At 40.7% G+C, this 21,122-nt stretch overlaps 1 protein-coding gene and 1 long non-coding RNA gene across 4 annotated transcripts in view; one reads left to right on the plus strand and one right to left on the minus strand.

Moving 5' to 3' along the window:
* LOC118392255 (TBC1 domain family member 22B-like) overlaps nt 1–2,931 on the minus strand; it is a 175,246-nt gene extending 172,315 nt beyond the window's left edge. Inside the window, exons 1-2 of one of the 2 annotated variants that reach the window (XM_035784045.2) lie at nt 2,631–2,923; nt 1,825–1,881 (exon numbers count right to left, since the gene is read on the minus strand). In XM_035784045.2, the coding sequence (XP_035639938.1) occupies nt 1,825–1,881; nt 2,631–2,692 (119 nt within the window). In that variant the 5' untranslated portion in view covers nt 2,693–2,923. Of the gene's footprint in view, nt 1–1,824; nt 1,882–2,630 lie in introns of both variants that reach the window. The other variant, XM_035784046.2, reaches the window with a different exon arrangement.
* Nucleotides 1–21,122, plus strand: part of LOC118392256 (uncharacterized) — a 45,657-nt gene that overhangs the window by 17,104 nt on the left and 7,431 nt on the right. Inside the window, exons 3-9 of one of the 2 annotated variants that reach the window (XR_004827337.2) lie at nt 424–567; nt 14,670–14,789; nt 14,976–15,096; nt 15,512–16,657; nt 17,065–17,202; nt 20,423–20,572; nt 20,813–21,014. This is a non-coding gene — a long non-coding RNA (uncharacterized LOC118392256). The remainder of the gene's footprint in view (nt 1–423; nt 568–14,669; nt 14,790–14,975; nt 15,097–15,511; nt 16,658–17,064; nt 17,203–20,422; nt 20,573–20,812; nt 21,015–21,122) is intronic. The other variant, XR_004827338.2, reaches the window with a different exon arrangement.

Below are 21,122 nucleotides of genomic sequence, written 5' to 3' on the forward strand. Positions count from 1 at the left end.
CCAATTTGTAAGTCGCTCTGGATAAGAGCGTCTGCTAAATGACTTAAATGTAAATGAATGGTAGACCTACCAGTAGTTAGTGATTTTACTGATATACATTTTGTTTACTAATTATTATGTAATTAAAACTCGTAATCCGTTACCAAATTGGTAACGGAATAACCCCACGAAAAAAATTCTGTAATGGAATACCTGCAACTGAATTGGCTACAATGGGAAATAATAAGTCACAAACCACAGTCACCTTCTATTGTCCTCCCTTCCACTGGCACACTTATGTTCAGCTCAAAATGAATTTCTTTGTCTTTCTGTGGTCTGGTAGTCTAACCAAGAGTGTTAAAACAGTCTGAGTCCCAGTTAATGTCTTACTGACACCTAACCATGACCCCTCTCTCTTTCCCTCTTTTCATTTACATTAACTAGCATCCTCACCCACTGAGCACCGACCAGCACCGGACGTTCATGAACATTGAAAAGTAGTTCACATTTGGTCAGGACACCCTGGCCTTGACGTTAACACCCAGACAAAACGGACTGGACCAAATCTGAACCAACTGCATCGTAGAAGTAAGTGCAGATTAGTGAGTAGAGCACAATAGAGTACAGTCCAATACAATAGTACAGTATAATATTAGGACAGTAGAATACAGTACTATACTTTACTGAACTCTGCTGTATTGGACTGTCCTCTTCTGTGCTTCGTAAAATATGAGGACAATATCATATCCATAATTATGCATTTCTGTGTAGTACAGATCAAGGAGCCATGTTGTAATGCCATTACCATAATTATATTACCGGGTGTAAATCCCACTCACTGACTGTAGTTCAATAACCAAAATAAAACAAATTCAAACAAGGTGCCATGTCATAGCTGACACCACAATCTTTCTGCAGACATCTTTGAATCTTAATTCAGAACCGATATTTTTCAGTTCTTGGAAAATGTGGTCTCATAAAAACCTAAGGGAGATGTTACCGTAATTCCGTTACCATAGTCATTGTGAATAGATTTGTATGGTCGGGTCAACTTTGAATCAATGTTTTTTGTTTGGCATACATTTGAAAGTGAAAAAACTCAGTAAAGCTTAATTCTGTTACCGTGGAATTGCCCTTTAGCCAATCTGCTGTTGTCTTGGCAAGGCAACGATGTAGCTAGTGTTGATTAAACTGTTAGACAGCCAGGCTAAAGTGGAGCGGACATAATTCCCTATTCTCAATCAAGTCAAACGGGTGCTTAAAAAGACAGTCAAACTAGGACATGCAGTGTTTCTGTAATTACAATAGCTTTAACGCATAGATCACACTGACAGTGTCATCTGGATATCTGTGCAAAAGTTCAACATTCACCTTCTGCTACCATTTCTGTCAAGCCATACAATTTGATGCATATGTTCGATAAATACAATGTATGCACCACACAGAATGCACTAAAACTGTCTCTGAAATGCAATGCTGCAAGGAAAACACAGAGATCCATTGGAAATGAATGTACTTTTGGTACTTCTGGTACCAAAACGCAATGTCGCTGTATGAGGCTTAAGGAAGTTACAATAGCATTGAACGTCGGCCTCAGTATTTTCTGAAAGTGCTAAACACACCCAGTTTATTGACTGGATTTTCAGGTACGTTCACTACTTCAACCTGAATGACCATCTTAAATCCCCAAAGGACCAACAGTCACCATTATAGAATATGTCCCAATATTATAGAATATGTCCCTACGTTATTCCCTATATTGTGCATTACTAGAAGGAAATGGGGTGCCATCTGTGACTCAGACATACTGTTGGGCCTATACAGTACAACTAATCAGACACTTACTTAGCATGCAGAAGAGGGTCGAAAGGAGGATGTTGAGCCCCATACACATGTTGTATGCTGTGGAGAGGAAAGAAGACACAGTGACCAATTGCTATGCTTTGACAAGAAATCTATTGAATGAATGTATTACTGTATTACAGTGTGTTATAGTGAACAGTGGATAACACGTCTCTGTCAACTAATGCCTTGATTCAGTTAAAGTGCACTCCAATAAGGAGCAAAGTCGTAGAGCATGAATGAGCAGACTAACTTTGGTTTACTCAGGTTTAATTTGAAAACAACAGAAGGTGGCAATGTGATGCCCCGTTTCATTATTTGATGAGCATGTAAGTTAGCTAGCTAATCTAAATGTGAAGTTACTTGAAACATGGCTACACATCAGAAAGAAGTTCAATAAGTCGTCTTATTTCATTGTTGGTGTGTTTACAATACGCTCTGACAACGAGTCAGTTCAATCAGAAAAGGCTACTAGCTAGCTAAATGAAAACCCTAGCAAGTTAGCGAACTGGCTAGCAAGGAATGTTAGGCTGGTTAGCTAAGCTAGCTGTTTACCTATCCGACTAAATTATACTAGCCTTAAGCTAGCAAATGGCTGCTGATATGTTCTCTGAACTCACTGTCACAGGCACACGTTTGACAACCCCATAAAGTATAACATAAAGCAAGAAATCATTCTTGGTATGTGAAAATGTTAATGTTTTAACGTTACAGTCAGTGTGATATGCATTTTCAGATTCAATAGTGCAACGTAGCTAGCTATCAAGCAGTGAGTAAATGTAGCTAACAAGAAGGAACACGTCACTAACCTGCCAGGGACCTTAGCTGTGTTTCTTTTCCAGAATTGTTTCTTGTTTCCGTCAGTTGACATTTTACTTCCCCGGTACAATATGTCATATACACAAAAATGCGAGTGTTGTTAGCTATAGCTTTTAAAACGTCTAACGAGTGTTTATTTACACCCAGTTCCCTCCGCCATGTTGGATCTGGGTTCCTCTGAGCAAGCCCTGCAGGGATTGGTCCGTTTCACATTTCCTAGCCATCGCCCAATCACAAGTACGATCTACCGAAAGTGATTTGAGACGCGGTTGACGCGGTCAGTTTTCAACTATTGTCAGTTGCTGAATTCACGTACTAGCATTTTAACTCATAAATCTAATTGTGCTAATGGCAAAGTTTCACATTCATACATGTAAATTCACTATTAAAAAAAAAACACTCTTCCGTGATTTCTATAAGGAATTCGAGCAGTACATTAAGACCATTCTATATTATTCTAATAAGAAAGCTGTTAAAACAATCAGTATGTGTGTTTCTTTTAAGGTCTTTGTATAATCTGTAATTTGTTGTAACGTTACCCCCTAGCATATGGTAGGTATCATTGTCTATGTACTTATTGTATGTATACAGATTTTTCAACATTGGTATTAAATCAAACAAGTGTAAAAATGAATAACATTTTTTTATGTGCTAATCTATACTAGAAACTCGGAAATGTCCGACTACTTTCCTGGTTTAAATTATTTTACGTGCCGCGTTGAACGATTCAGCAAATCGGGCATTTCCAAGGTTCATAGTTCCGACTAGTTTTGTGAACGCGGCAAATGTGGTAGTCGGAATAGGAAACTCGGAAATGTCCGACTTTTATTTTTTTATTAACAACAAATCAATACAGGAAGTACATGTAGGAACACAACCATATATAAATAATATACAAAGGACAGTTGGGCTAAGGGGTACAATATCACATTACACAAGGACCTTAAGGGACATACATACACTTATAATTCTAACAGCTTTTTTGTTAGTAGAGTATTTAATTGTCTTAAAATATAGTTCAATCTATTTTTGTAAGGTAAGAAAATGTGGTGTTTTGTTTGTAAATTTACATTTGTGAATATGAAATTTGGCCAAAATAATAATTACATCAATTGCATAAAATAGTTTCATCTTATTTCTATCATAGGTAAAGAATCCAAGCAGTACATCTCTCCATAATAGTGTAAACTCTTCATAAATGTGTTCAATTATAAATCTACGGATGTCTTGCCACAGTTTCCTTACATGAACACAATGCCAAAAAAGATGCAACACGTTTCTTGGTGGTGATTACAAAAAGGTACAATTTCAGTTTGTTTTCCTTAAACTTCTTCATATAGTGGTTGGCAGGATAATATTTATGAACAATTTTGTTAACAAGTAGGTATGTGTGGCAACATCCAAACTTTTTCCCAACAGATATTATCAATGAAACCATTCCAATAAGGCATGACATAAGGTCATGGATACAACATCCTACTGAAACAAGGTTTGTAATCGCTCTGTTGTTGAACGGACCAAAAGGTAAAAAAGCTTTCCTACTGATGAGTCAACAGGATTAATGGAAGGTAGGTTCTGAGGGTCAGGTCTTGACACGTTCCTGAATAATAAAGCAACACCTGAGGGAATGGCATCTAAAACAATTGCAAAATCTTTAGGTGTTACAGGGAACTTATAAAGTGATAAGAATTCCTTATAACTAAGTAAAACAACCTCTGCATTTAGAAGATGGCTCACCAAGAGGATATTATTTCGGAACCAGTATTCTAAAAACAAATAAGTATTTTTATACAATATATCCCAATTATTCCATATATAATATATGTGTGGAGAAAAATTATGCTTATAAATTATGACCATGACAAGAAAACCTGCAGATGAAAAGCAGAAAGTTTCATTGGAACTTTGTCAATATTATAATTGCAAACCAACATGAAGTTAAGGCCGCTTAAAAGTAGAGAAGACATGGTGAGGAATAAAATTCCACATAGAAGTAGGTCTTCTTAGGAATTGTTTTATTCAATTGATCTTAAAAGTATTATTTAAGGTAGTAAAGTCCAGAAAATTCAGTCCACCAAGTGTTCATTACAACAGTCTTCCTGGTGTAATGGGTACGGTTTCTACACAGAAAGCTGAAAAGCATCTGGTCTATCTCCTTGTTTATTTTACTGTCGAGATCTAAAAACAGAGCGCCATATGTTAGCCTAGAGATACTTTCAGCCTTGGTTATTAGGACGCTTCCTTTTAAAGATAAGGCAGGGTAGCCTAGTGGTTAGAACATTGGACTAGTAACCGAAAGGTTGCAAGTTTAAATCCCTGAGCTGACAAGGTACAAAATCTGCCGTTCTGCCCTTGAACAGGCAGTTAACCCACTGTTCCTAGGCCGTCATTGAAAATAAGAATTTGTTCTTAACTGACTTGCCTAGTAAAATTAAATAGCTTTTGATTTAGCTTCTTCTGGGGTTTTTTAATAAGAGGAAATGTCCGACATCATTGAACGCAGTACGTGATTAACGAAAAGCAGTTAGCAAGTGGGACATTCCTAGTTTCCTAGCTCAGACTAGCACTTAAACACGGAATAACATGAACAGTCAGAGCGATGATCATTTCCTGTACATAGAGGCAGATAGTCTAGTGGTTAAGAGCGTTGGGCAAGTGGCCTAAAATGGCCTAAAAGTAATATATAAAAAAAAATATCAGAGGTTTGGACGATTCACGAAATACAGTTGAAGTCGGAAGTTTACAAACACTTAGGATGGTGTAAATAAAACTAATTTTTCAACCACTCCACACAAACTATAGTTTTGGCAAGTTGGTTAGGACATCTACTTTGTGCATGATACAAGTCATTTTTCCAACAATTGTTTACAGACAGATGATTTCACTTATAATTCACTGTATCACAGAAGTTTACACACACTGAGTTGACTGTGCCTTTAATCAGCTTGGAAAATTACAGAAAATGATGTCATGCCTTTAGAAAAATAGGCTGATAGGCTAATTGACATCATTTCAGTCAATTGTAGGTGTACCTGTGGATGTATTTCAAAGCCAACCTTCAAACTCAGAGCCTCTGCTCAACATCATGGGAAAATCAAAATGAACCAGCCAATACCTAAAAAAAAACTGTAGACCTCCACAAGTCTGGTTCATCCTTGGGAGCAATTTCCAAATGCCTGAAGGTACCATGTTCATCTGTACAAACAATAGTACGCATCATACCGCTCAGGAAGGAGAGGTGTGAAAAGTGCAAATCAATCCCAGAACAACAACAAGGACCTTGTGAAGATGCTGGAGGAAACAAGTACAAAAGTATCTATATCCACAATAAAACGAGTCCTATATCGACATAACCTGAAAGGTTCCTCAGCAAGGAAGAAGCCACTGCTCCAAAATCGCCATAAAAAGCCAGACTACGGTTTGCAACTGCACATTGGGGACAAATGAAATGTCCTCTGGTCTGATGAAACAAAAATGGAACTGTTTGGCCATAATGACAATCGTTATGTTTGGAGGAAAAAGGGGGATGCTTGCAAGCCGAAGAACACCATTCCAACCGTGAAGCACGGTGGTGGCAGCATCATGTTGTGGGGTTGCTTTGCTGCAGTAGGGGCTGGTGCACTTCACAAAATAAATGGCATCGTGAGGTTGGAAAATTATGTGGATATATTGAAGCAACATCTCAAGACATCAGTCAGGAAGTTAAAGCTTGGTTGCAAATGGGTCTTCCAAATGCACAATGACCCCAAGCATACCTCCAAAGTTGTTGGAAAATGGCTTAAGGACAACAAAGTCAAGGTATTGGAGTGGCCATCACAAAGCCCTGATCTCAATCCTATAGAACACTTGTGGGCAGATCTGAAAAGCTTGTGCAGGCAAGGAGGCCTACAAACCTGACTCAGTTGCACAAGCTCTGTCAGGAGGAATGGGACAAAATTCACCCAACTTATTGTTGGAAGCTTGTGGAAGGCCTACCCAAAACCTTTGACCCAAGTTAAACAATTCAAAGGCAATGCTACCAAATACTAATTTAGTGTATGTAAACTTGTGACCCACTGGGAATGTGATGAAATAAATAAAAGCTGAATTAAATCATTCTCAACTATTATTCTGACATTTCACATTCTTTAATTAAATCATTTTTAATCATAGCTAAAGTTTCCGCAAGTTTCCGATTCCGCAATGCGGTCAGGCTTTATGGCTGGAACCGCAAGTTTTTCTCCCGGATTCCTGTTAAGTAGCAGTTAGCTGCTAGGCATCATGAAAACAGATCAGGCTAACGCTAGCAGTGCTAGCCCACCGGTGTTTTTTCCACAGCTGGGCACAAACGTGTCAGGTGTCAGATGTTTTCCACACAATTACACAATGAAGATAAGGTGGAACTGGGAAATAGACATGGATTTGTCTGCACCACCATCAAGATGCACCACCATCAAGCAGCTTAGGGAAGAGATCCTCTGGCTGTTCGCTCGGCTGTGAAAAAAGGATCAACTGCTTTCTAAGTACACCGACCTTGCTGTAAGCCAGGCAAACCGAATCTCAGTTTTAAAATGCCTCCTATAGCAAAGCTTTTGACGAGTCGGGTGGCGTTGTCCCAATCTAACAGACAGATGTTAAGCTCAACTCCGCAGCCCCATGGGAGACTGGAAACTCACAAGGCGTGGGAGATCGGGGAGGCAGTCTGGCCACTCTTCATCTATCCGAGAAGATCTGTTCGAGCTATCAAACAGCTTTCCCCCACTTGAGACGGATCTACTAGCCCCGGGAGTCAGCACGGAGCCTGGGTATATACCAACAGCCGGTGGCCGCCCAGTGGCACACTCCACAACAGCCACCGCAGTTCAGCAGGTCTCTTCCCCATCGGATTCCATCCCGACCACCAACATGGGAAAATCGATGGTGAGAAATTTTGGCCTGCCTATTGAACTGTGGATCAACAAAGGTCCACTATCACCCAAGAGCCCATGTCCATGACGTCAACTCCCCCTGCCCACGGTTCTGGCCAACTTCCCCAATATTGACGCCATCCTCAATCACATAGGTTTTAACAATCTTCGTTTTAGGCGATCTGAGGAACTGAGGGAGGACTGCAAACATTTTAAACACCCTCGCTAGCACAGGGAAGAAAATAATTATCTCTGGCCCCCTCCAGTGCTACTGAAGGGATTCTGAACATTTTAGCCGATTCTTTGCCCTGAACGAGTACCTATAGAAACTTTCCAACGACAGGAATGTCTCTTTGATTTGATGTGGGAGCAACCAGCACTTTTTTAAAAGAGACTCATCCTAACTGCAGGGGTTCCAGGATTTTTTTCCAGCAACATCGAGTTTTAGAGACAGACAGGGTCTGGTAGTACTCCAGTTCTCCCTGTCAGAAAAATCAAGAGAGGACGTGGCAAGCATATCAACTCCTTTAGAAATGGCACTATGGTTATTGTGAGTCATTTTATTTACATTCCTTTAACTCATCCTTCTATTGAGTTTATACGGTACAAACTGTCATCTCCTACCATTCTGATAGATTGGAGACTGTCAGAAAACGTGTTTGTAATGTTAATCATTTGGTGATTGTTCTTTCTCGTAAATTACCTCATTACTGAGCGCAAAGTTGATCACATGTCCTTGAGTACTATGATAAAATCATTGTGTTGGGCGACTTTAATATTCATGTTGACAAAGAGACTGTCTCTAAGGCCATTGAATTTATGAATCTTTTGAGCTCTATGTACTTTATCCAACATGTTACTTGGCCCACCAATAACGCGGCCATACTCTGGGCCTGGTTAATACCAAGGGGCTTTCTACTGATATATCCTCTATTGTTGATGTTGCTTTATCTAATCACCACTGTATTTTTTAGTACCTTGTTGCCCATAGCACAGTGTAATACTGAACGCATTATTAAAACGTAATCTTACCTCTGAAGTTGCTACAGATTTTGAGTGTATGAATAATACTCCACCACCTATTCTGCAATCCTCTTGTGATGATTTGGTTGATAACTTTAATAGCAAATTAAGGACAACCATTGATGCCATAGCTCCAGCGAAGTTGAAAAAGGCCACATAAAAATGGAGAGCCCCTTGGATGAGTGAGGAAAGGAATCCATTAAAGAGAAATTGCAGAAAGGCAGAGTGGAAGTAGAGAAGGTCAAAGTTGCAGGTCCATTATGATATTCTGAGAGAGAAACTTGGCATATATTACAAAGCAATTAGAAGGCACAGGCACATTTTTGTAACGTGATCACTATTAATCAGACTCATTTGAGAATACTCTTCTCGACCAGTGATGGTCTGATAAATCCTGCCCTCGCAAACCTGTGAACCTTCCTCCTTATCTAAATGTGATGAGATGTAGCATATTTCAGAGATACACAGCCTAATGTTGGTTATCAGTCAAGCAAGACTGTCGTGACTTTACTTTCATTAATCTGTTGACTGTTATTTATCGAATAAACTAATTACGCTACCATTCAAAAGTTTGGAGTCACTTAGAAATGTCCTTGTTTTTGGAAAAAAAAGCAAATTTTTTGTCCATTAAAATAACATCAAATTCATCAGAAATACAGTGTAGACATTGTTAATATTGTAAATTACTATTAGCTGGAAACGGCAGGATTTTAATGGAATATCTACATATGCGTACAGAGGCCCATTATCAAAAACCATCACTCCTGTGTTCCAATGGCACGTTGTGTTAGCTAATCCAAGTTTATCATTTAAAAGGCTAACTGATCATTAGAAACCCTGTTTGCAATTATGTTAGCACAGCTGAAAACTGTTGCCCTGATTAAAGCAATAAAACTGGCCTTCTTTAGACTAGTTGAGTATCTGGATCGTCAGAATTTGTGGGTTCGATTACAGGCTCAAAATGGCCAGAAACAAAGGACATTCTTCTGAAACTCAACAGTCATTCTTGTTCTGAGAAATGAAAGCTATTCCATGCAAGAAATTGCCAAGAAACTGAAGATCTCATACAACGCTGTGTACTACTCCCTTCACAGAACAGCGCAAACTGGCCCTAACCAGAATAGAAAGAGGAGTGGGAGGCCCCGGTGCACAACTGAGCATAAGGACAAGTACATTAGAGTGTCTAGCTTGAGAAACAGACTCCTCACAAGTCCTCAACTGGCAGCTTCATTAAATTATACCCACAAAACACCAGTCTCAACGTTGTGACCTTAGATATCCTTTTTATGTCTCTATTTTGGTTTGGTCAGGGCGTGAGTTGGGGTGGGCATTCTATGTTTTGTGTTTTATGTTTTCTATTTCTGTGTGTTTGGCCGGGTGTGGTTCTCAATCAGAGGCAGCTATCTATCGTTGTCTCTGATTGAGAACCATACTTAGGTAGCCTTTTCCCACCTGTGTTTTGTGGGAAGTTATTTTCTGTTTTGTGTCTGCACCAGACAGAACTGTTTTGTTTGTTCCGCTTTGTTATTTTTTGTTCTTGTGTTCAGTTTTTATTAAAAATCATGAACACGTTTTTTTTTATGTTGCTGAATTTATATACTGTAGCTAAGAAAGTAATACGAATTGTATGTTGTGTAGTAAGCTGTTAGCAGCCCATGTGCCTCACCCTAATAATTTGGTCCCTTTCCCCCTCATAACTAAGCCTAATGTTCTGACTTGGTGGTGCACATGTAGCCTGTAGCCTGTTTTAGAGAAATGTAATCATTGAATATTGTTAGAGCTTTCATTCTCTGCTTACACTGCATTCGGAAAGTATTAAGAACCATTGATTTAAAAAAAATTTTTTACCATACAGCCCTATTCTAATATTATGCTTGTCCCTCATCAATCTACACATAATACCCGGTAATGACAAAGCAAAAACACGTTTTTAGAAATGTTTTCAAATTTGTAAAAATAAAAAATAGTATTCAGACCTGTGGTAAATTCAATCGATTGGGCAAGATTTGGAAAGGCACACACCTGTCTATATAAGGTTCCAATGTTGACAGTGCATGTCAAAGCAAAAACCTAGTCATGAGGTCGAAGGAATTGTCCATAGAGTAAAAGTAAATGTATAATGTAACTGTCCTGTGTGTAGCTGGTGTAGAGAGTCAGGCGCAGGACAGCAGATATGAGTAATCAACATACTTTACTCAAAATTACAAAAATACAAAGCAACATAGCGAGCCCACTTGTATTTTCATGAATGTTTAATATTACGATTTTGTCATTTGAATTTGCCACGCTCCAGCTTCACCGGATGTTGTCGATTTTGATCCCTTCAACGGGATCTGTGCACATTGCACACTGCCATTGGCCTTTCTCTAAGTGGAACCAAATGTCCTTTAATAACCCTCTAAAGCTCTTAGGTCAATGTTCACCTAGCAATATCAAACACACAGATTCATACCCTCGACCAGCACACTGACGACAAGGGTCAATGTCCTTATCTGTAAACTAAACAAGGGCCGGGGGAGTCGGGGTGTTAACCTGACTAATAACTCATTAGAGCATTTCCATTGAAAAGGACCCATGAGCACCAACAGATGAAGTTCATAGGTGCATATCAAATTGTGTGTCAAATGAAAGCTAAGAGTCTGTATTGTTTCGAAAATGCAGGCATAGATACATTTCTTAACCATTTTCCATCCAGTAAAACTAAGCATAAGTAAAGGCTTTGATTTCTGGATGAATAGAGGGGAAAGGGATCATAGAATCTACCAGACAAAGTTTAAATGGTATCAGAAATACATCCAAACACAATAATGTTGATGTAAAACCCCTGACAACTAATATCAACACTTATATGTCATTATGTAAAAATTGTTTACCTTGTGCCGTGTAGTTCCGTTACCAAAAACACACATACCTTTAGTATATTTTTTACTTTCTCTCCCTCAAGAGGAGGGAGGATAATGAAAATAACAAATAATGGTAGACTATAACCATTTAGTTATAGTGATTTTACTGATATTAACTTTGTTTACTAATTATGCATTGGGGCAGGTAGAGTTCTCCTGGCATCCGCCAAACCCAGATTTCATCTGTCAGACTGACAGATAGTGAAGTGTGATTCATCACTCCAGAGAATGCGTTTCCACTGCTTCAGTCCAATGGCGGCGAGCTTAACACCACTCCAGCCAACACTTGGCATTGTGCGTGGTGATCATGTGCTGCTGCTCGGCCACTTCATGAAGCTACCAACGAATCGTTATTGTGCTGACGTTGCTTCCAGAGGCAGTTTGGAACTCAGTAGTGAGCGTTGCAACTGTTGCTCCTAGACGTTTTCACTTCACAATAACAAGCACTTACAATTGACCAGGGCAGAAATTTGATGAACTGACTTGTTGGAAAGGTGGCATTCAGATGTTATCGATAGATGGGCAGGGACACCGCTGTCCTGACTTTAGGGGGAAGCTTGCCTTGTTCCACTATTGGGGTGCCATGACAGAGAAGAGCTTTGACTGAGCAGAAGCTGCACTCCCGTAGGGGTGGGAGGGCCAAGAGAGTTGGAATGTAGGTTTTGATTATAGCCTGAAGGTAAAGAGGTGCAGTTCCCCCTGCTGTTCCGTAGGCCAGCACCAGGGTCTTGAAGATGATTCAAGCTTTGACTGGAAGCCAGTGGAGTGTGCAGAGGAGCGGGGTGACATAGGAGAACTTAGGAAGGCTATCATTTAGAAATTGTAATATCCCATTATCAGGCCAAGTAGCAATGGGTTTGAGGTTAAAAACTGCTTTGTTGGTACTTTATAAAAAAAAACATGCTTTGTTTTAAACAGCTCACCTTTTTATGGATTTGTTTTATATTTTAGTTGTAGCTGGAGGACTGCCAATTCCCCCTTTGGGATGTTTGTATAAGCCAGATATAATGAGATAATATTCACACTTCTTCGCTTGGTTATATTTGACTGTACTCATTAGGACTAAGTTGTTTTTCCTGACCATATGACCTGACTATAAAAACTCTGGGTCCCAGTTAGGTCTTGGTGCCAATCCAATCTCGAAATCCTGTGCATTCTATACACAGTAGTTGTCAGACAACTTCTCTTGGTTATAGCTGTGCCAGACCAGTGAATTGTGTGTGGAAAAAGCTCCTGTGTTTTCTAACCTGTGTCACACCATCAGGTCAAGTCACATACTGTCCAGCAACAGTAATTGGGTTGTGTGTTCAGCGTGGTAGGTGAGTCAGTTGTGCAAGCCAGTGATTCAAGGCCGCCTGCATTAGAGGCTTTATGCAAATTGGGTCTGCTCTATAATCATCAGCTCCTAATGCTGACATATCTTGAAGAGGAAGACCCAGTCACAGAAGACTGAGGCCGGGCAATGCACACGTGACACTGTAGTTCACTTATCCTCACTTTGACAGTTTCTTGCTGACCAGATTTTTCTGTTGTTCTTAGGCGTTATGCCATATAAAGGCAGAGCATCTTTGGGTCCGTTGAAATGTCAGCCATTATTCCAGTGGAACTTTCTACTTACCCAGTTTAGTGAGGGTTGTCGTCTTCATACTGGGGTGCCCCAGAGACGGCCTGACTGACTCTCAGGCACCTCTCTTATTTGACCTGTTTGAACAAAAAAATAGGAGCCTAGCATAGTGTTTGATCAATGTATTTAATTATATTTTTAGTGGAGTGAGTCAAAGTTTGGTTTATTCCATCATGTCATACATAGGGCCATAGCGTCACAGTGATACAACAGATTCAGCCCAAGACCTTATGATTATGACGGGCTGTAAACCTCGAGTCACTCATCCCATCTCTCTGCTTTCACTAATCAGAGTCCACATGTGACTAAAGAATAACCTCTCCTGTTGATATACTGGAGAATGTACAAGCAACACCGCCCTTCGCATTGTTTAGCATTGTCAGTACTGGAATGTTTCGAAAGCTCCATTGTTCTTTATGTTGAGAATAATATGTGATATTATGACTAGATATAGGCTCCAGAGCGGCATAGCGTTCTAAGGCACTGCATCGCATCTACAGACACCCTGGTTCGAATCCAGGCTGTATCACAACCGGCCGTGATTGGGAGTCCCATAGGGCGGGGCACAATTGGCCCAGCATTGGCCAGTGTAGGAAGTCATTGTAAATGACAATTTTGTCTTAACTGACTTGCCCAGTTAAATAAAGGCTAAATAAAAATAGAACCAATTGTTATTCTACTTGACCGAGCGGGTGTAAGTTGGTTGACTGCCTATATCACAACACTAAAAGGTACAACATACACAAATGGCAGGTTTCAATCAACTAGATTCCTGAGAGGATGGTCAGAACATATTTCCCAAAAAGATATAACTTTTGACAAAAACAATGATTTCAAACCTTGCTTACATTTGTGTACGTTCACATATATCTCTTTATTTCAGGGTGTTTTATTGTCTTTTATGCCCAACCACAACAACAATTAAACACTTTTTTTTGTGGGGGGGTGGGGGGGTCAGGACTTTGGGGGCCAAACAAAATCACCTGCAGTGCAAATTCACCCAGAGGGCACCCATTCTTCAAGTGTTGTTTTTGCTGCCCTTTGCTGCCCAATTTTCATGGTGTCAGCTAACTTCCTCCAAAAGCATTCATCATGACGCAGGTCAGGCTGTACTGTAGACCTAGACGTTTATGTATGTCAGCGTTAGGTGGTAACTGTGTATGACTATGAGGTAGATGATTAACGTCACCTAGTCTAAACCCTCCACTCCCTTGAACAAAGCCATAACCACTGTCACCCTTCCCCCAGTATGTCACTGTAACATGAGATGTTTACTGGCATCCAATGACGCAAACTTTAGTGCCCACAGCCTGTTAATAGGAAAGTCAACAAAACAGGAAGGCTCATTCCAAGCATTCACATGGTCCCAAGACAGATACAATGTTCCTTGATTTAAGTCATACAACCACTGGGAATATGACCCTAAAAATATGCCCAAGTTAACCCCAGGTTATCTTTGCCTTTTAATATCATATCTCTGTTATCGTTGAATTGTTAATCCTGACCGCAGGTCAAACTGTCCTTTCTGTAATTGATGTGTTATTATGGGCCACTAAACTGTTTTTCTGTGTTGTTTCTTAACGTTTACAACAGACCATCATTTTCTCCTGGTGTCTGAGATAGTTGGTGCCAGAGAGACCAAAGAAGATGACCAAACAAACTAAGATGGTCGAAGGAAGCATAAAGTTCTGTTGTATCCGTCTGCATTCACAGGTAGGGGAGGGATACATCATCTGGCATGGGAGGCAGAAATCTTTGTTTTGTTTAATCTACCCTAACAAGACAGAAATTCATTTTTTTGTTGGAATGATAGAATCCTTCTGGACTTTTTACAGTTTTTCAGTCTCTGTCTTTATCGCTCTCTCTTTCTCTATTTCTCTTACCTTTTTCTAAATATAGTGTCCTACATGGAGAGGACCAAACATCCCTGCTGGAGGTGTAGACATCATCTTCCATTGCTTGGATTAGGCACAGCGTCAACAGTGGGTCCAGACCATCAAAAACCAGCTCTCACTACTCAGTATGTCCTCTTTCAATGCAGACTGTTTTACTGACTCTACTTTAAACAAACGCCAACGTTAAAGGTTCATAATTTGTGAAACATCTATGAAGGCCTAACCCTATAAATGCGTTGTCTGTGTAAAGTGGGACCATTTACCCAAACCATTAGCATACTATTTAGCATCTTACAAAGAAGTACCTTTCCAATGCTTTTTGCTCATCTAGCCTTCAATATCCCAACAATTTATTCCCATAGAACATTAAGAGAATCAGTCAGAGGAATTCAGTTTGATGATGACGGAGCATTTCTGTAAAGTTTTGTTGGTTAATGAAAACTTCATGAAGTTGTCAGACAGTCACAGACTACCATCCGTTAAACTAAATGTTGAGTCCTCCGTTTTAATGACCAAACCAGACTCTTCTTCACTTTGCAGGCAGCCGACCGAAACGCTTGCTAGTGTACATCAATCCCTACGGTGGAAAACAGCGTGGGAAGCGGCTTTACGAGCAGAGAGCAGCACCACTCTTCTCCCGAGCCTCTATCTCCACCGACGTGATCAGTGACTTACTGTCATAGGGCCTACATTAACATTTAAATAACAAATGAGCATTTATGGCCGGCAAATATTTATTTGTTGACTTGGCAAACAGCCTATACCCGCCAACCACTCCCAAGAATATGGTTTTATTTATAGCACCATCCATCAAGGGAACACTAATGGAAGCTGTGATAGTCGATAAACATGAGAATCCATTCCAAACACATCTATGATTCGTGTGATGCTTTGAGAAGATCATGGATCATCTAGGGCAGGGGTACTCAACGCTCACCCTATGAGGTCCTGAGCCTGCTGATTTTCAGTTCTACCTGATAATTAATTGCACCCACTTGTTATGCCAGGTCTAAATCGTGAACCCTGATTAGAGGGGAATAATGAAAACGTGTACTGGAACTGGCTTCGAGGTCCAGAGTTGAGTTTGAGGGGTCTAGGGTACTGGCAGGGGGAGGCATCACATAGGTTGGGAAGATCAAGGATCGTCTAGGGCAGGGATGGGCAACTCCAGTCCTCAGAGGCTGGAGTGGTGTTTAACCCTTTCCCCATCCCTAGCAAACACAGCTGATTTAAACTAATTGCATTCTAAACTGAAGATCATGATTAGTTGATTATTGGAGTCAGGTGTGTTAGCTGGGGCTGGGGCAAAAGTGTGACACCAATCAGGCCCCCGAGAACTGGAGTTGCAAGTCCCTGGTCTAGGGTATTGGCAGCTCGCGACCATAGAACCGTCATGGGCTTAAGTCTGGACCCAGCCCCATAGCTCAAGGTGTTTTAATTGGTGTGGGCATTTCACCATTAGTTGGAACACCTTTTTTTCCTTTTAGACAATGGGAGGAGAAATACTGTGTGCAGGATTCTTGGCTTAACTATTTTGTGTTGTATGTGCAACATCTTGACAAGCTTGTGAGATATTCGTCATGGGTTTCTAATACTGACCATATAACTTGTTGCCATAGTTACGGAGAGTGCCAATCATGCCAGGGATCACTAGAAGACGGAGGTAGATCTGAAGCAATGTGACGGGTGAGTTGTAGACCTTGCAGGAAGACACTTCAAACACCTGGCATAGACTTTATTATCTCGGTCAGAAATGACTTTGTTGGTGCAAAAGACAGTCCATGTCCAACCACAATGCATTCATATCTGAGGAAAGGGGACTGCTGAGAGCATAGTGGACATTAATGGCAGCATCAATGCAACAACAACATTAAGACGAAAGCTTAGGGGGACAGAGTGTCTGCGGGTTTTTTTACGGGTTTGTACTTGATTGATCAATTAAGGTCACTGATTAGTTAGGAAATCCCCTCACCTGGTTGTCTAGGTCATAATAGGACACAAATTGAAGGGAAATAACAAAAACCAGCAGACACTCTAAGGCTGGTCTCAAAGTAGTGTTTTCATGCATCGTGGGTGTGTGTGTCCCTGATCAGGGTGGTGTGTGTGGAAGGAGACGGGATGTTCAGTGAGGTTGTCCACGGCCTGGACCCAGAGTGATTCCAGAGTGGACCAGAACCAATCGAACCAGGACCTGGTTCCATGTGTGCTCCGCATTGGAATCATCCCTGCAGGTGAGAGAGGAGGGGAAGGGGGGAGAGAAAAGGAGAAGAGGAAAGAAGGGGAGAAGGTAAAGGCCAGTTATAGCACATAGACTGTGTTATAACTGTTAGTGGCCATGGCTATGATTGACTCTCACAGTGGCTAACTTCAGCTCCCATGTTCTGTTATCTGGCTGTTGCTGAGTTACGGGGGGTTGTGAAGACTCTATCACTCAAAACTGCATTAAGAGGGGGCCTGTTGTGCTGCGTGACACTTTTTAAAATAATATATTTCACCACCGTAAAATCCATTACTTCACAATACCTAAGGTTGAAGACAGAGGAGGAGAATCAAATCACAGCTGGTTAGACCTTAGAGCGTTGGGCCAGTAACCAAAAGGTTGCTGGATTGAACCCCGAGCTGACAAGGTCAAAATCTGCCAATCTGCCATTCTGCCCCTGAACAAGGCAGTTAACCCTGTCAGGTATGCGTAAATGGGTGTAAGGGAATCAGGTGCAGGAGAGCAGATATTGGGTAGCCAACGGAGCCTTTTATTTACACACAGCAAAGTGAACACAAAATAACAATACGGGTTACCATAACCCAGCGCAGGAGAGGCATTGACTTCAGCAGAAGTCGTGACAAACCCACTGTTCCCGGAAGACGTGGATGTTGATTAAGGCAGCCCCCGTCTCTGATTCAGAGGGGTTGGGTTAAATGCGGAAGACACATTTCAGTTGAAGGCATTCAGTTGTACAACTGACTAGGTATCCCCTTTCCCTTTCCTATAGCTTCAGTGATTCTATAGGTTAATGCTACTTCTTAGCATCAAGTGCCTGCTGCTGCTGGGGTCCAGAATTACAGCCTTTTCCCGGTCAGTCAGATGAAGGTGAAATAATTTTTTGCCACCAAAGTATAAGCCAGTTGACATCTATATCTAGAGAAAAGGACTCACAGTATCACAGTTTTTCTTGTGCATTTGCCTTGGTTGGTTTCTCACTGACAGGTTTCATGAGGTCAAGTGTGGCCTCTTCTGCTGCCACTGCTCAGGCTGTATAAACCTTTTAAATATTGTTACCTATCAATCATTATATAATTTTTGAGGCTGATAATAATAACTCAAAGTAATAATGATGTATTAATTAGACATGTGGTAAGATAGCGAGCAAAACCTCTCAGTATCAAATAGACTTTCACTGACTAATATGAGCAACACAGCACACATACAGCCTTGGTTAGAGTATCCAAGTTCCCCCAGTTTTATCAGGTAACCTACTTAGATACCTAGTGGCTGTGTGTAATTCAACACATTGTCTTATCACATATTTTCTAGGTACTATGTTCAGGTAAATGACTGAACCTTGACTGTTAGTCTGTTAGTTAGGCAGACAGAGATAGTGAAAGAAGCTTTGGAAAGATTCAAATGAGGAAGTGAGTCAAAACTGCAGAAAATATCTCTTCGATAAGAATCTGGAAATCCACAGAGGGATATATTTAGCTGAGAGAGTAGCTAGTTTCCTCTCTTCTGTGAATATTTTGGCTGGGTGCTAAGATTTGTTGTTTGATCATGAGTACATGCTTGGCTCACACAGTCACACACCCAAGGCAGCCAGGCTTCCTTCATACAGATGTCTTCACTTGAGTAAGAAATAAGGAAGTGTAAACCTGTCTGTTGCACTACAGTAAGTTTTCATTTAAATTCAAGAACTTTTCAGAAAGTATTGGAGAAGCAAACCAGTCAGTCGGCTGTGTCATTGTCAAAGATTCTTCATAAGAGCAATATGAAAAGGGAGGAGTGTGATTACTAAGCAATGATGAAGAGAGGAAGATAACTCATCTTCGTACTTATCTCTGTGTCCATCTGTAAACTGCAGGGCTGATTTCCCTGGCTGCTTTCTGCTCTGTCAGGGTTCACTGAGTCAGCTGAAAACATCTAGCTTGCATCCCAAATAGCACCCTATTCCCTATATAGTACAATACTTTGGATCAGGGCCTATTAGGGAATAGGGTGCCATTTGGGAAGCATCCCTAGCATCAGTCTGCTGTCTAGCTGTCGAGATGGAAATAGGAAATAAGTCTGTCTCCTCACCAGTCTGTCTTGGTGTCGTTGGTGCGTCTCAACAGATAGTGAATTATCAAACTGTGACAGATATGCCTGAAATTACTGTCCCCCGGCTAAACGGTAGTGCACGGTCGATAGAGACCTATTACCATAATATAAAATCAGAGATTTCAAAGTAAAACTGAACATTTCTCTCAAGTGCCAGGCAGGGTCTGCTTCTCACTTTCCCCTCATTTACTGTGTAGTGAGTGCTAATTGACCAGACCCAGACAGACCCATTGGCTATGATATCTTTCTTTGGCTCTGATACATATCACCTCTTTTCTGCCTAATAAAAAAATTGATTAAAATGTTATTTGTCACATACAACCGGTGTAGACCTTACAGTGAAATGCTTACTTTACAAGCCCTTAACCAACAATGCAGATTTAAGAATATACCTTTAAAAAAAGTAAGAGATAAGAATAACATGTCACGCCTTGGTCTTAGTATTTTGTGTTTTCTTTAATTATTTGTTCAGGCCAGGGTGTGACATGGGTTTATTGTGTTGTCGTATTGGGGTTTTTGTAGGCATTGGGATTGTGGTTGATTAGGGGTGTGTCTAGTATAGGCTTGGCTGCCTGAGGCAGTTCTCAATCAGAGTCAGGTGATTCTTGTTGTATCTGATTGGGAACCATATTTAGGTAGCCTGGGTTTCACTGTGTATTTCGTGGGTGATTGTTCCTGTCTCTGTGTAGTGTTTACCAGATAGGCTGTAATTAGGTTTCACGTTCCGTTTGTTGTTTTTGTATTTATTAAGTTATTTCATGTATCGCGATCATTCATTAAAGAACATGAGTAACAACCACACTGCATTTCGGTCCGATTCTCTTTCGACAAACAAACGCCGTTCCATAACAACTTAAAGAGCAGCAGTAAATAACAATAGAAGGGCTATATACAATGTGCGGGGGCCCAGTTGTCGAGGTATTTGAGGTAATATGTACATGTAGGTAGAGTTATTAAAGTGACTATAAAGTGACTATGCATAGAAAGTAACAGAGATTAGCAGCAGTGTTACGGGGGGGTGACTGGTATTGAATTGGAATTCACCCCGACTCTGACTCCAATTCTATTTTGAGTGCTCTGAGACATTATTCCAACCCGTTGAATAAGGCCCTTTCTGTCTGTTCTGTTTGTTCCTCCTCCAGGTGACTCCCAACTCATGGACGTGTGTTCTGTCCGTCACAACAACACCTTCCTCAGGTAAGTCTCGCTGCTCGGATACGGTTTCTACGGAGACCTCCTGACGGACTGCGAAAGGAAGTGCTGGATGGGGCCTCCCAGATACGATCTCTCAGGTAAATAATGGAGTTATAATTGTTATTACAATGTAATTACCACATTATTAAAATGTAGTTACAATTGCAGTCAAACAATGTAAGAATGGTATTATTATTAGTTACTATGTTATGTAATTGAAAAAAAAATCAATTTCCAAATATTACCAACAGAGAAAGGGAAGAATGAGTGGAGAAACTAAATATTTCACACAATGTCACCATCATGATTTCCAAAGCCACGCACTGCTTCTGTTGCAGGTCTAATGATGTTCCTGACCCATCAGTATTATGAAGGGACTGTCACTTTCCTGCCCGCTGAGGACAAACCTGGGGAAACTTAGAGACAAGGTCAAGGACAAGTGCAGAACTGGGTGTCATATCTGTGAGCAGGTTGCCAACAATAGGCAGCCCCTCTTAGGGGATCATGTCTACTCGATGGCTGAAGAGGACTCTGACAAGGGTAAGAGGTTATATCCCTCTGTAAGTCTGTGCTGTGTGTAGTCTTTTCCCAGTTGCCATGTCTGTTAATAAGGCTGCCCATTATCCAGCCATAAGCATGATGTCCTTC

The sequence above is a fragment of the Oncorhynchus keta genome, chromosome 13, assembly GCF_023373465.1.
Source record: "Oncorhynchus keta strain PuntledgeMale-10-30-2019 chromosome 13, Oket_V2, whole genome shotgun sequence".
In the NCBI taxonomy this organism is placed as follows: domain Eukaryota; kingdom Metazoa; phylum Chordata; class Actinopteri; order Salmoniformes; family Salmonidae; genus Oncorhynchus; species Oncorhynchus keta.